Consider the following 16,613-nt stretch of genomic DNA (forward strand, 5'->3'; position numbering starts at 1 on the left):
GCCCTCAAAATTTGAAATTTATCACTGGGGGTTGGGTGGGGTGGTAAAGTGTGTGTGTAAATAAATCTATCAGTCTCTCTAAAAGTTGAAGTAGGGAAACAAAATTAGATTGATTACTTATGACTGCCCATCACAGATGTGTATTTTGTCAAGAGCAAAGTTTCAGTTTTTGGAATCCTTTTGTACACAAATCCGTGCGTGTAGCTGGGGTTATAACAATATATGAGTTTGTATAGCCTATTGCTTTATTTCATGCATGTAATTTTAAGTCATGCATGTAATTTAAGTCTCATGACTCTAAATGCAGTGATGCACTGCATTCAAATCATCTCAAGGCAGCAGCTGCAAGGTCCTGTAGAGACACCTGCTTCTATGACAAGAAGTATGTGGCACAACCATCAGTGTGCTCTAAAAGCTGAAATTTGCATATTGTGGTTTAACCTACATAAGCTCTGCTAAGATGAGATATGGTAGGATGAGCCAGAAAATAAGAAGAAAGAGTTGGCATTTCTTATGTGCTCATCATGAAAGTGGGAGCTGTAAACAACTCACATGTTCTAACCTCCACAGCAAATTGTTAGCAGTTTATGTGGTGCTTTTTTCACTAATTGCTGTTTATATAGTGGTAAATTTGAATTCAAAAGAACTTACTTGAACTTTTATGGAAGTTTATAGTAACAAATTATTTGATATGTACTGCACTGTTTGTTATTAAAAACATAATATCGAAACACAGGGCCTCTACCTAATTTCTAATCTAGTTTTGGATTATGTGCAAATGTAAAAAAAAACCAATTTATTTTTTTCATTCTCTTTTATGTTTTTTTTTTTTAATAGAAGTAGGAAAGCTTTCTGATATTGCTTACATGTGCAAAATAGACCAGATAAGCATGGAGGTTATTACCTTAGGATCTTACCTTGGATTGTAAAAATTCTCATTGAATATAAAAAATTTCTTTGTTATGTGTCAGGTTAAACATTTATTTGTATTTCTTTACAAACATATTGGTTTCAAAAATGTTGTTTTGTTTTTATCTTTTCAGAATTTAAAGTTTGGTGATCCATCATGGGGAACCATGTAGGAAAACGAGAGCATAGCACTGAGAAGTCAACCAAGGTGAGTGTAGAAAATGGAAGAGAGAGAGCCACTTGGAAAATATGTATTCTGTAAAATACAGGGTATTTTTAGGACAGTAGTTGTTTACCAGATCACTGTTATCATTACTATTTTGTAGTTTACACTGTAAAGTGACCATGTTTTTGAAAGAGTGTCCTATGAGATGTGGCCAAAAGAAGTTTTTGTTGTGCTGGATTTGGTGAGAGATGTGATGTTTGATCCATAGTTGGTAATAATCTTCTCAGTCATGGTGGTAATGGATGAAAGTGACTTAGAATCATGATACTGTAGAGTATCTTTTTAAGAGTCAGTGAGCAGAGTTATATTCTGTGTGTTGACAGTTTTTCATTTGGGCAATAAAATTGGCTTTATCCATAAGAAAGACACTGTGAAAAAATAGGTAAAATAAGAGGATTTTTAAGGACAAGAGTGTCAATCCAAGGAGATACAGCTTTAAAAATCTCCTCCCTAGGAAAAAAAAAAAAGGGGAACTGTCAAAATGTTCATTAAAAGTTAGTATTTGATTCCTAAGCATCTGCTGACACTGTTGTGTATTCTGCACATAATGTGGTGTTCTGTTTGCCTTGTGATAATATCTTGTTTATTTGTTTTTCTGTGTTGTACCGGAAGAGATTTCACACATCTTAAAACAGAACATCTTTCTATTTATATATTTAAAGTAAAAAAAAACCTCACTGCTTGTTGCTAGCTGTTGCTATCTTCCCTCCCCACATCCTCATCCAAAAATAACAGTTTGCAGTCTAAGCCCACACTGTATAAAGCTATTGCCCTTTGCATTGGACATAAGCTGTAAACAGTTCTGGCTTTATCTGGAGCAATGTGGGTGTTTTGCTTTGCTGTGGCAGATTATCAGCTATCCCCAAAAGGTATACAAACTAGAACTCATACAGTTATTAGTTCCTTGCCATCTCCTGTAGGAAAATGCATAGTCACACTGGAAGGGATGGGGAGAAAGCAGCAGGAATAGAGGACAGCTGGCTACATACAGTTTTGTTTTGTGTCAGTGCAGTATTTTGCAAAATATATGTTGTGGCCCAAAGTTTTAGTTTGAGTACAAATAGTATGAATCCCAAATTGCTGTCTTGTGGTGGCTGGTCTTGCAGACTTGCCCTTTAGAAAACTCTGTTGTGCAGAAATGTCTAATGCACCAAACAGAAACATTTAGCCAAATGTTTTGATCCTTTCTGAGTAAGCATGTAAGATCCTGCAGGTATGATACATGAAGTTTACAGAGCTTGATGGGCTGCAGTGCACCAAATATCCCCTGCTTTGGTCTTTGAAGATAAAATTTGGTTTAAAAAACACACATTGTAGCTTCTCTCCTGCTGTGGGATCATGTGTTTGAGGCCTCTGGATGGCAGGTGGGTGAGTTGTGGGCCATATCTGACTTCAAAAAGCTAAAAATTCAAATTCCAACAGCCTGTGCCAGAGGTACAAATTCTGTGGTAATGAATAGTGAGAGTCAGGTGACCGTGAGTCTGCACTTGGTATATAGGACAGAACTACAAGGAAATGGATGGCTGCAATTCTTTAAAATTCCTTCTTTGTCCTAATCAGTTCATGGAGAATACTTGATTCTGCAATCAAAATAAAATTAGTTTACCAAAATTGTTTTGTGAGGCCGGCATTTATTACTGTAGTAATATCTTCTGTCCTTCACTCATCGTCCTAGAGGGTCCAAAAACCAAAACACCAAACCCCTAAACTTTGAAACTGTCAGTGCTTGATCAAAATCTCGCTTTATGCACAGAGATGTGCATGGTCTCCCTTTATCTAAAACAGTAATCATGCCACAAGAAATTACAAGGCTATAGATTTAAAATCAGGAAATACATGGTTAAGGTGCTACTATGGATTCCCTGTAGTTAGTCATTCTTGATTCAGTTCTTTCAGGCAGCATTCAGTTTCTTAGAGGCATTAGCCAAACCAGTTTGTTTTGGGTTTTTTTTTCTCTTTTTTCAAAGTTGAAGTAGGTTTTTTTGTTGTTGTTCAATATTGCTGTAGATTAGAACTGTTTTCCCACTGATCTTCTAGACCTGCTGATGGCTTACAGACACTTCAGTGGAAATGCTGAACTGCCTCTCCTCTCTCATAGAAATAGAACTGCAAGAAAGAGGCAAACATCTCACCAAATTTCATTACTTTGACTCTTCAGGCTGTTTACTTTAAGTCCTGTCCCAAAACTGTAGGTTTATAGGAAAACCATGATTTTAGGCAGCTTCTTTGAACTTCTGTGTGGTATTTTCAGGGTCCCCTGTGGCAGGAAGGAAATTATGAATCTGACTCCATGTTCTTAGAAGGCTAATTCATTATTTTATTATATGATATTATATTATTTATGTTATGTTGTATTATATTATATTATGTTATATTATATAAAAGAATGCTATACTAAAACAATACTAAAGAATAGAGAAAGGATACTTACAGAAGGCTTAACAAGATACTAATGAAAAATTCGTGACCTCTTCCAGAGTCCTGACAGAGCCAGATGGTGATTGGTCATTGAGTAAAAACAATTCACATGTTGGATAAACAATCTCCAAACCACACTCCAAAGCAGGAAAATAGGGAGAAGCAAACGAGATAACATTACCTGCCCTTTTCTCTGAGGCTCCCCAGCCTCCCAAGAGAAGAAATCCTGGCGAAGGCATTTTTCAGAAAATGTGACAGTGACACCTTTGAGGTCTGATTTACAGCCATTGTACTGCTCCTGGAATGGTAGACCATTTCTCCACAAAGCTATTTTATGTGTACTGACATTAAAGAGACTGTTGCAAATTGCAGCAATCCCAGTTCTTGGCTGTCCAGTAAATGTCCTTTAGTCCAGCAATTACTGTTAGGTTGGTTTGGTGGTTTTTAGAGTTGGCATCTAGCTTCACTTTACTTTTAGTAAATTTGTGCATTTGAATCACAAAATTAGAAATGGACTTCTGGAAAGCAATTATTTCATGAACTGTCTTAGGTGACACTAATATGCTTTCAAATTAGGAAATTTACAGAAGACATTAAGATGGCTTCTCATGATTCAAAATATTGTTCTCCTCTTGATATATAGATATGGCAAGCTACAGTGATTATTTAATAAATAATGAGATAGTGAAATTTAGTGAATACTTTGAAAAATATTTGATATAAATAATGTGGAGCAGTATTTACAAAACCTTTCTCTTTTACTTGCAGCAATAGCATACTCATTTCTGTGGGATTTCTTTCTGGTATGTTTGATGGTTCTGCATTTTTTAGTTTTGTAAGATACAAAAACATTCCTCCATGAACTCTGCATTTTATCTTTTCTTTTTGCTTTGAATGATACTAGACTTTGCATCTGCTTGATGCGTTAGTAAATGTTTAAGTATTTATTTTGTTTACATTCCTCTTAGCGTTAATACTTGAGTTTGAATTTAACATAAATATATCTAAGAACAACAATAACAAAATGAATAGGCTGTCATGAGTTTATTGCCCTGAGTTTCTTAAACTTCTCATAGAGCTAAATGTAGAGGAGTAAAAAGAGCAGACAGTGGAGTTTTACTGGTTCAGCGTTCCAGTTGCTGTGTGCTAATTTGTCATTGTTACACTATGAAGTGGCACAATCTCTTTTGCAATGACTAAAGCTGCCAGTGTTACAACAGCACAGTTCTCTGATAGCTCCTCATTAGAGAATTCTGCACAGCACATTATTGCCATCCCAAAATCTTTGAACTGTTTTGCTCTCTGTCAAAACTGGCCCTTAATGTCATTGAGGAAGAGGGGTTTGGAAGGAAGGTCTGGCATCGTCCCACTTATTCGAGAACAACTTCCAAATGTCCAAATGCATCTGGTCCACGTAGCCTGATTTCCATGGTCACATAGTACTGTGGGGAGCTGGAAATCAAGCTTGTGACCTATTATGAAAGATCAAAACCCACTGCACTGCACTGCCATGTCAAGGGATTGCTCAAGAAATTTATACAAGCCTGGGACATATTAGATTATGGGAAATGCTGGATTATCTACCTAGTTCATGTCCTTTATGTAATTGGGGTGTGCTGTAAAACATCAGCAAAGAACCAAACCAAATTGCTGCCTCTGGTACTCAGTACTGAAAAGCCTTGGGAAATGTAATTGCAGGCCAAAACTGAAAACAGACAAAATAATGAATAAGGCATTCAGTCTGCAATTTAATGTTTTCTTTGAACTAAAAATAATCTGTTAATAATGACCAAGTCTTGCTGGGTAATGAACTTGTGAAAAATCTTGCCTTTGATTGCCCTGTGCTATGTACCTAGATTCTATAATGTGTTTTACAGTGGTTGATTTGATATAACTTTAATAAACTGACAGGTTCTAAGTGTTTAAGGCGAGTTCAGCATAACTACTTCAAGCTAAATTGCTTCAGTGAGCGTGCATCAGTAAATCAGATAGAATCTCCTCTAAAGCAGCACAGAAACTATTTCCCCTCCTCTTTTTTCCCCCTGTTACCTTGCTAATGTTGTGAAATTAGCACCCTACAGCTGCAGTTGGGTAACACTGATTGAAAATTTTCTGTCTCTTCCTGGTGAAAGAGAGTTGAAATTCTAAAGATGACTGGCACACGATGGTAGTTGAGCTGTTCATCTCATGCATGCTCAGTGATCTGCAAGCATAAAAGCTTTCACTACCTCTCATGGCTTAGGCTGCTTACAGGCCTGAGCTGGATGTGTGGTTTTTGCCAGGTGCTTCCTCTTGGTATGCATCATAAATTACCAAAAAAAGGAAAAACACAACAGATGAAACACTTTGTACTTGCTTAGTTAATTGCTCTGAAGTATTATTTTTGTAAGATAAAAGTTTGTTATTTTTAGTACATATAGCTTGAGAGATGTAACACAGAGATTGTATGTATTTTGAAGTCTGAGGTACACTTCTCTGTAAAAAATAAACAAAAATAGATAGTCTTATTACCATACCAAAATTAATCACAAAGCCTTCTCACTTCTTCCTCCTAGCACAATTGTATAGCACTATTTTTATTTTCCAGTGTAATTGTGGGTTTTCTCAGAGTTTTACTCTTTCCTGTAAAGCAGTGAAGAGCACAGGAACTACTATGGTGAATTCTTTGCTATTTGATAGACAGATTAAAACACTCCTCCTTGAGCCAGTATGTTTTCTGAAGGCAAGCAAAGAGGAGAAAAAAACTTCAAATTGTTGAGAGCACCAGTGTTTTCTGTGAGAGATTTGATGAGCATTTTCACCAGCCAGTTTTACAAGTTAGATATGCTCTGTAGGATCTGGTTATGCTGGTATACCTGGTACAAGGAACTGCTGCTTTTGGAAGAGGCAAATCATCTTCAAGGGTGTGAAGGGAAGTTCTGGGCAGTCAGGTTCAGGAACACCAGTTGAATTTGATAGATGTCTGTTTTCCTCATGTTCTACCATCCACCTAGCTTTGCCCTTGAGCAAATCCTCATGTGCTCTCTCTGTCTTCCTGTTTCATTTCTTAACCTTGTGCTGTCTAACTGCATGGTTTGTTGGGATATAGGCAGTGTCATTCTGTATTAATAGTAGTGCTTGGAGACCTTGAGTGGAGCCTTCAGGCACTAATGTGCTTCTGCTGGTGAGATGATACAGAAATGACTTACTGTTTGAAACCTCTGAGAATGGCAAGCATGAAGTAGCTGTGACATCTGTCCTCAAATATTAACCTTAACACCAGCACCCAGTATGGTATCAGAAGTCTGTGTTAGTGTTTCAGTGGGCAAATAGTTCTGCTATGAAGTTTAAAGGAACAACTTGTATCTAAATACAAGTAATGTGTTTCAATAATTGACTGTTTATTAAACCCTTTGGGTGCTGAATTTAGTACATTCAATTGTGGTTGCAGCAATTAATCTTCCTCATGTCTAAAATATAGCAAGCTCGTTGAAATTTTGTGAGGACAATAAATTGTACGTGAATTGAAGATGATACTCCTTACACTTCCATGTTTCCCCTTGGTGCATGTGAAGGCTACTGTGCAAGGAATGAGTGGAAAAGATAAAAGGTGAGAAGCAAGGCAGGTACAAGTGAAGAGCAAGTTCTGGCCCTGCCACAGCACCCACTGATAATGTTTAAAGAGTTGCCTGAATTGTATAACCGATGTATGGTTACATCTGTGTTTCAGTGAAAAAGTGAGTAAACGGTGAGTGGGCACCGCTTGCATAAAAGAAGTTTCAAGTGTGTTTTTCTGTTTTGCATGCAATGGCTGAGTCCTAGTGCTCCGTGGTTTGGGTCTTGAGCTGGTGAAGCCTGCCTGGGTGTAAAAGGAAGAGCTGCAGTGGCTGTGGTTTTGGCTGGGGAGGAGGCAGGGTGTTGGGCTTTGTTCTCCCGCCCTCAGCCTGCAGAACTGACTAAAAGAGGGAAGTGCGCTCTGTGCTTTTTTAAGGCCTTGTGCTTCAGATGCCATGTTTTTGTGCTAGTTTTCTGCCGTTCCTTCCTTGTTAGCTTTGATGCAGAGCTAGATAAATGTCCTGTCAGATGATTTTAATGCCAGTGCCACTTAAATTAGCAAGGAGCTGGAAGAACAGGGGTGTAATGCAGTAGGCATTCTTTGTGAACTCTCTGTGAACTGTTCTAGCTGCTGAGATGACTTTTCTAGTAAATCAGACCATACTTCAGCCTGAGAACATGTTGTTCAGTGTTTTGGCACCTTCATGCCATAAAAATGAAGGGAAAGCTGTTGATATTTTTAATTTTGAGGAAGCAATAAGTGACATGGAGATCCAGAAAGGGAGCAGTGTCCTCCTTCCTCTCAGAACCTTTTGTGCTTTTCCTGTTATAGTGGTTGTGGATCAGCGTGTGGCAGTAATGTTGTATCACTTCCTCTGAAATTGGGTCAGATGAAAATTCTGATTTGTTACTTTGACCCTGGTTGTATTTGAGAAGAGCTTAAAAGTCTTCTGCAGTAATGTGTTACCTTAAGATGCACTTATATCTGTAAATAAGTTGTGGTGAAATGTATTCTCTACCCTTGTAGAGAAATGGCCAAGCTTTACCTCTGGGTGTCTGGTGTCAAACCACAGCAGAATCTCCAGTGTCTAAGATAGTGACTGGCAAACCTGCTCTGTAGTCCTTACTAAAGTATTAAAACCTGTTAAAAGTGCATTTTAAAGTTTGTTCTTGTCTTTTTCCTCCTAGTGCTATTTCAGTGCTGTTTGATGCTCCTGGGCAGCAGCTGTGAGGAAAAGTTCTGGAGTCATGTTTCATTTTAATTCTCAGTTTCTCACAAGTGTATTTCTGATAGTGCAACTGACTGTGCAGATAGGGTTGTTGTAAGACATAGTTTTACACTGTGCATCAGTACAAAGTCAAAACATTCTCATCTCAGATGCTAAATATTTGCCATGAGAAAAGAGGAGTTCCACATTAAGCCGAGTTGAATTTTGCTCTCATTTGTAAATTCAGCAAGTGTGCAATGGGGATTGGAAGGAAAAGGTTGTAGGGCTTTCCAATGCAAAGTGTTGCTGACAGTAACTTCTTTTTGCACTTCAGAAGTTGAATTTCTTGAGTAATTGGAGCTACTTGTGCAGTGAATAAATTTAACTTGTCTGCAGCTACAGTTCAGAAATGGATTTTTCCACTTTGAGGAGAAATTCCATGGAATGATTTTCCTTTTTATTTAACTGTTACAGGCCGTCTGGTTGATGGAAATACTTTGGTAGCTTTTGCTGGGGGAGGAAAAAAAATGTTTTGGTAAAAGGAAATTGAAAAACTTTAAAGCAGAATAATATGATGTTACTCTTGATTGCTGAGATAAGATTTGTACTTAAAAAAATCTGATCTTTCAGTGCAGCACCCTACAGATATCAATATTTACATAGAGCTAAAAGCCACAAGTTACATGCCTGTTACCTTGGATGATTAGGGGGACTTCTGAGCATTAGTTGCAATGAAGAAGACGCAATAATGGAAATCTTGCATTTTTATCACAGTGCTGCATAGTGATGTTCAGGCTGGTGTGGCTGGACTTAGAATTGAAAGCTGAATTCAGGGAGGCCCGAGGGCACTCAGCTTGCTTGGAACTCCAGGTAGCTCAAAAAACATTGAAAAGACCCAAGAGACCCTGAAATCTTAGCAAGTCTGTCACAAATGAGATATATCTTCAAACAGGCACTTATCAAAACAGTAGTCACCATTGTTGGGTCCTCAGATTTTCCTGTTCAGTCTAAGAGCTTCAGGAATGGATTCAGTGTTTGGTGGTGCAGACGTTTTTAGGTGAATTATAGAAATACCAATATACTGGAGATGTTTTGAACAAAAAAAATTGAAACTGTGATGTTGAAATCTGAGTCATTTGGGGTTCTTCTTGTTTTGGTTTTGTGGTCATAGCTATAGCTCCTTCCTTCATCTTCCTTCTGCTTCTTTCACCCAATTTCTTACTGCATGCTATTTTCTGGCAGCACCTCTGATGCACTCAAAATGCCTTGCTTTGATTTTTCTGAGGTATTAGAAATACTATTTAGCTGCTAACAGTGCTCAGAAACAGTGAAGAGCTGGCCAGTTAAGAGGCAGTCTGGTCAGGAAGGTGTGAACACCACAGAAGAAAACAGAGAAAATTTACACTTTTCTGACAACACATATCCACCAGAATAACTACTTTCTTTTCAAGCCAGTTCTCTCTTCATGTTATAACACGACTTTCTGCAACCTTCCCAGCCTACCCCACAGTACATTGCTTTACAAAGCAATCCAGTAGTGCCGCTGTCAATATTTGAAAGCTGAAAATAATATTCTGTTATTTTTATGAGCAACTATCATTGTCACTTATATACTGTGTTGACATGAAGTTGTTTTGGATTTTTGCATTTGTACCTTGCATTTGTACCTGTTAAAGAATTTGTTACATGCATCAAATGCAAGAACTTCTGTGTAGTCCTTTTGGGGAAATGTGGCTAAAATTTGTCAGTGTGAAGAAGAACTGCAAAAACTTTAAATCCCACTTTTGTTTCTTTTGTGCACATATATGTAAGCATGCACATGTCCATATTGAAAAAAGTACAAGTGTATATTTAATAAAATATTTGTATATAAATGCAGGTGTATATTCAAGTATTGATACTGTGCTTCTGTGCCTGTATGGCTGCAGATGTGCTATCTGTATTAGTTTCAAAAGACAACACCAGTAGCCTTTCACCCTGGGGAGTCTGTTTATTCTGATATTATAAAATAAATGATTTTATAAAATAAAACTCATTCCCTGTGAGCTACAGACTGAATTTTTTCTAAATGCTAAGCCAGAGCTTTCTCCTGCAGATGACACTTGCCTTATGGTACACAGTGATAAAGCCTGAATAATCAGTACTTTTTTTCCTTTAGACTCTTGTCTGGAATTCCAGACAATTCTGGGTTTTTGAGACTTGGAAGATGAAAGATGTGAGAAGATGAGAGCATGTGAGACTCAGAATCTCAAGTCAGTGCCTGTAATAGTTGAGAAACATTTATAGATCATAAAATATATTTAATAGATTTCAATACTTAATATGCATTGATTTAAAATTAAATATCTTTAATATATTTACCAAATCTGTAGTACTAGTATAAATGTATATCTTCATGTTCTAGGACAGGCTTCGGAGTTCAGAGTAGATGAAACCCACTTCATAAAGTAGCAACTGTTTTGTCTTTGGTGCACTACTGCACAGAAAAGTCAGTGTGTTTGGGATGATTGACATTATTTCTGGAGCTTAGTCACGTGAGATGAGATTCTAGGTCAAGGCTGCACATAATGTTATATTTTTGTGCTGAAATAAGTAACTTGTCATGTGCTGCAGGATACTTGCTGATAGAAACTTGCTGAGAGGAGCTCTTCTCCTATGGTGGGGTGCTAATCCCAGTTTCCTTCAGAATCAAACCTGTGTTATACATTTTATTTGAGATGGATCTGAACAGCTGTAATCCATTACATTCAGATTGACTTAAGTGAAGTGTGTTTGTTTGTAGGCGCTAACAATGGGTCCTGAGCACTCAACTTCAGAATACTTTTACTTGACAAATTAATTTTAATGTTGGTATTTTTTTTCTACCATACAATATTAAAAAAAAATTCAAAAGAAAAGTTTTTTCTTTATATGTGCTTCAACTAATTGCTTGCCATATATTTATACAGCAAGGGTATTGGCAAGGAAAAAAAATAGGTGAAATACCTAATAAAAATTAGGCTTTGACACTTTCCTCTTGTTTGACCTCAGTGTTATGTGTTCTGCCTTCCTGCAGTCTTCTCAGGAAGGGAAGGAACAGAACTACATTCAGGAGTCTCTTCAAAATACTTTTTCTGTCTGTTGACTTCTTTTCCTTTCCACTGATATTTTGTCTATTGTTTTTTCATTTTTTATTATTTTTATATTATGCTATGCTATGTAGTCTTTATAAGGATTGATAAAACCATATAAAAATGGAAGTTTTATGGAGCCTGGGGGAAAGGAGACCCCAAAATCCCTGTTATTGGATGTTCAGTTGGGATGAGGAGCTCTGGGTTCTAATACCCTCTCAGCAGATTGTACAGGTGTCCTGGCTGGTGGCTTTAACTCCAAGTACAAGAACAACCAGTGGAGCAAGGGACATGTCTGCCTTTGGCAAGGGATGCTGAGATCTTCCAGGCATCAGATTCTGCTCTGGGATTTTACAGAGTTCCTAATGCTATAGCATAATGCAGTTAATACTGCAATAATATAATATTCTATTGCAGCTGTTGAGTCACCTGACTATGGAAGAATAAAGGGTTTATGGCATTTTGGGAGCCTGTAGGGATTGACACACAGACTTTGTATCAACTAAATTACATGTCTTTGATAATTTCTGATGATGTCTGCTGCTGCTGTATGTAAGGAACTGGAGGGACCCTCTGAACATGTCTTGCATGAGGGCCCCAGGGGAGATGGCTCCAGCAGGAGCAGGGGCCCTGGCTTTGATCCCAGCTTTGAGCTCTGGTCTCAGCAGATGACAGGTTGTTCTGGGTTTGTCCCATGGGCTTGCTTTAACCAAGCAGACTGCAAACTGTGGGCTGGTGGAACAGGTGCAGAGCTGCTGTCTTTGTGCTGGAGCCAGATGGCCATTTAATTGTCCCATTTAAATGTCCCAGTCACTGAGTAAGACTTGGCCGAGTCTCTCGCTTAGTTCTCAATTCTGCTGCTGCACTGCCTAGTTGGGTCTTGTGGCCTTAAGAATATGAGGACTTCAGAGACAACTCTGAGCATCTGGACTTCTAGTCATCATATAATGTGTTAGTTTCAAAATGTTAGTTTCAAACCTCAGCATGGTTCATAGCCTAACACTGTTTTCTTAAAAGAAATTGTTTGATGCTTTCCTGGAGTAAAGATTTCTGATCTGTGCTGGCATATCTTGCTTCTTACAATGTTACTAATATCAAGGTGATAAGAAAAAAGCTTTAAGTAGGAACCCTTATTTCAAAGGATTTATTCCCTGGGATTTTGCAAGGAGAGCTTTTGTATCTGTTGAGTTACCTCTTACCAGGATGGGAGCTGAGGAAGAATTTTGAGGGTTAAGAATATTTTGGCTTGCTAAAGCTTTCAAAATCCTGGTTTAGAATAACAATTTTTCATTGTTCAGAAGAAGTAAGAAATGATTATTTGAATGCTGCACTTAAGGGGAAGTGCTATACTTTACGACTTGTAAGCTCGCAAAATAGAATTGCAAATTAAGTGTGTTTGCTTATCTGTATGCTTATACTTATTCACTTGGTTTAATAACTGCAAATAGTTTTTACCTGTAACCTCTTCAAATGAAGATATTTCTTGCTTATATGTAACTCAATCAGGTTTTTTTGTCAAGATAATTCACTTTTATTATAGTAAATCATTTAAGAAGCTACAGCTGCGGGGTGTTAGAGGCAAAGGATGGGACTAAGCAGAGTTGTGGTAATATCTGCAGTGCTAGGGAATTGAATTAAAAAGATGTCTAGGTATTTCCAGCAGGCCACCTCTTTTGTTCAGTGCTGAAAAGGCAGTCTCTGGGTCTGAAGTGATTATGAAGTACCATGTTGATCCAAGCTGCTTGAGTTAGCCTGTCATTAGCCTATATAAGGAAAGGATCAAATACATGTTAATCAAATACAGCTATTTAAGCTTTTGTATTTAGAGTTGATGGATGCTATTCTGGATTTATTCTAAGATTTTATTTTTTTTTATCCACCATGCTCCACCTGTTTTGTTCAGTCCTGGATCTGATTCACACAGCTTTTTTTAGTTTTGTTTCGACTGTGGTTCTGGCAGTACCAATTTTACCCAGAAGTTGCATAGCCTCTGGGTTATGCTACCTCTAGGGGAGAAGGTGGAGAGCTTTGTGTGGTCTGTTGTGCTTAGCACATGAATCATGTGCACAACACATGAATAATACCAGAAACTCTGCCCAAGGTCTACCTGCTCCCTTTTTATGATGAAATACCACCGAAAGAAGGGAGTGGAAATAGCTTCTTGTTTACCCACAGGTTTCTCTCCAGTTAAATTCTCTGCCTAGAGAAGCAGTTGAAAATAGTTGGTGCTACTTTGTTTTACAGTTGCCCGCATGACTCCTTTCCTCCCTGCTGGCCTATAGAATCGAGGCATAGATTTTAGTCTTCACAACACATATGCAGTGATGTAAAATTCTATTTATGTGCAGAGGGTTACTAAGTAACAGTTGCTGAGGGAAATGCAGTCTTTGACTGTGTGACGTCTGTGCACTTAAAATTCCCAGCCAAGTAGTGCATTAACATAGATTTTGCACATTAATGTAATGGGATTTGCTGTGGGCAGTGTGAGCAAAACCTTGGGAAAACAACAGTGTAGTTTAAGGAATTGTATTCTCTGCAGCCTGACCCTGTGGACAGGAGATGAAACCAGTTTTTGCCCTTCTTCCTCATCTTCTCCATACCACACCATAATTAAGGACCCTGATATATTTCATAGAATCATAGAATATCCTGAGTTGGAAGGGACCCACCGAGTCCAGCTCCTGGCCCTGCACAGGACATCCCCAAGAATATCACACTGTGTGCCTGAAAGTGTTGTCCAGACATTTCTTGAACTCTCTCAGTCTTGGCTCTGTCTAGTGCCTACCTACCTGCCTATGTGCAGAACCTTCTCCTAATACCCAGCCTAAACCTCCCCTGACACAACATCAGCTAATTCCCTTCAGTCCTGTCACTGATCACCAGAGAGGAGAGATCAGGGTCTGCTTCATTTGCCAGCTTCCAGTCAGCTGGGAACTTTCTAGATTCCCAAGATATCATTGAAAACATCCCAAGACCATTGAAAAATCATCAAGGAAGGTCTCCTGGCAACATTGCTCAGCTCCTTGAGTATCCTGGGATGAATCCCACTAGGCACCATAATTTTGAAGGGATGCAGCTGAAGAAGCAAGTCCCCCACAGGTTCAGGTTGGCTGGGAGTTTATAATTCTTGCATTTGCAGTCCTCCAGTTCATGACTCTGGAGGTTCTACTTTAAATATTTTGTGCATTTTAATATTTGTTTGATATTTGTGTATTTGCATTTATACCTATATCTATCTGTAGGTAAAAAGGATTCCACATGCAATCAGTTTGTTTTGCATGTGTACCTTCCTTCAGAGGGAGGAAAGTTTGAGTGGCAAAAAACCAAAAAGAGTTGGGGATAGACTGGGTGTTGATAGTACAAGAAATTTCCCTTGAGCTGTTCTGTTAACTCTGCTTCTAATTTTTCATAGTCTGTCAGAAGATTTGTTTTTCCTAAAGATTTGGTTACTTGTAAATGGTTACAGTAAATGTTACTTGGGAAAGGTCATGTGTCTAGCCTTGAAAATGAGCTTTTGTACTGGAGAAGATTCTACTTAAATGATCAACCTTTCTTTTAAATCACACCTAATATGACTTACAGTAGAGCTTTGAACTAAATACCTTTTATATGCTGATAAAGATGATTTTGTTGAACTTTGATGAAGTCTTACAGCTTTTAACTAATTTCTCTATTACCAGGCTCCTTTTTGTCTGAAAATACTTGGAGGATAGGGAGAAGTGCATGTATGTAAATAATTATTGCAGTGGGAAGGTAACATGAGCTTATCAGGCTGTGTGATTTCCTCCCTGTGGCTTAAGAAGATCTTAATTTCAGTGAGGTACTTACATTACTGATGTCATTTTATCAGGGTACATAAAAGATGGGCAAAAATAAATTCTTGTAATGAAGTACTATCACAGTCCTTTAATTTAAGTGTCATAAATATTTATCAGGCATATCTAGTCATTATTTTATTGGATTTCAATGACAATTGTTGTTTTAGCTGAATCCAGGGATGTTATTTGTTGATCACTGAGACATGCATTATAGCCAGGAGTTGATCTTATGTTATTTACCTGGGCTCTTCAGTAACCAGCATTGTCACTGTCATGGGAATAGGTTCATAAGTTGTCAACTGTGCAAAATTTGCTTTATTTAATTATGACAACTGTTTTTTAGTTTATTTTCTTGTTATTTCTATGCAGATTATAAAAAAAAACAAAAAAAAAAAAAAAACAAAACAGCAAACCAAGCAGAAACCAAACCTAGTGATCCCGTCTCTATAAAAGTTGGTGCGTTTTCTGTTCCTGGCATTGTAAAGTCTCTTAACATTTTTGATGGGGTATTATTTTCAAGTACTGTCTGACTGCATTTTTGCCTGTGTTTGAGAGAGTGTAGTATCTGAGGGTTTTTGTAGTCGTTCATACAGTTCACTCATTTTGGTTTTGAGGCCAGAAACTCTTCCCTCTGGAGAGAAATTGATCCTGAATTCTTTATTGTTCAGTCAAGCTCCTGTTTTTCTGTAACTCTTTGTGATCAGCTGTGACTGCTCAAGTGGCTTTAAACTGGTGTATTGGCCACAGCTTTTCCCTCAGGAAGCTGTCATCACTGCTGGGAGTGCTGACTTTGAGCAAAGTAGCTTTTGAGTCTTCAGGAGAAGCAAAACAGAGCAGCGGGAGAAAAATAGTCACACAATTGACACATCTTTTCTTCCAAAGCCTTTTCTTGTTGCTCCATAGGGGCCCTTGTGTTTCTTTTCTCTCAAATGCCCAAGTTCCGGAGAACTGGAGTTAAACCTATTTGCCAATAGCACCTGCTTTTCCCATGTACTTCAGGAGCTGCTCATCAGTGCAAAACACCTCTAATGCAACCATTTGTAGTTACTTCACTAAAACAGATGCAAAAAAATAAAAAAAAAAAAAAATTAAAAAGGAACCTTCTCTGCAAAGCTGCTTCCAGGCCATTTGGCCCCTGTTGATCCTTGTGAATGGAGTTATCCCATTTCAGCTGCAGAGTTTTGCATGTGCCTTTATTGGACTTTAGGAGATTCTTGTCTCTTTACTTCTGTAGCCTGTCAAGGTCCTTGTCTGAAGAGCATCTCTGCCTCTGTGTACTGACCAGCCCCCCAGTTTATTATTATTACCTGGGTTTTTTAATAAAGACATTAAATGATTTGGCCTTAGTGTGGATCCCTGAGGGGTGCTGCTGCTGGCTGACAGACAGATG

The 16,613-nt window shown here is 38.1% G+C and overlaps 1 protein-coding gene across 1 annotated transcript in view; it reads left to right on the plus strand.

Annotated features, from left to right (window-relative positions):
• The first annotated feature begins 1,051 nt into the window (after nt 1-1,051).
• MBP (myelin basic protein) overlaps nt 1,052-16,613 on the plus strand; it is an 86,069-nt gene continuing 70,507 nt past the window's right edge. Inside the window, exon 1 of the mRNA XM_063165052.1 lies at nt 1,052-1,117. Within this exon, the coding sequence (XP_063021122.1) occupies nt 1,067-1,117 (51 nt within the window). The 5' untranslated portion in view covers nt 1,052-1,066. The remainder of the gene's footprint in view (nt 1,118-16,613) is intronic.

This window comes from Melospiza melodia, chromosome 1 (genome assembly GCF_035770615.1).
Source record: "Melospiza melodia melodia isolate bMelMel2 chromosome 1, bMelMel2.pri, whole genome shotgun sequence".
Classification (NCBI taxonomy): Eukaryota; Metazoa; Chordata; class Aves; order Passeriformes; family Passerellidae; genus Melospiza; species Melospiza melodia.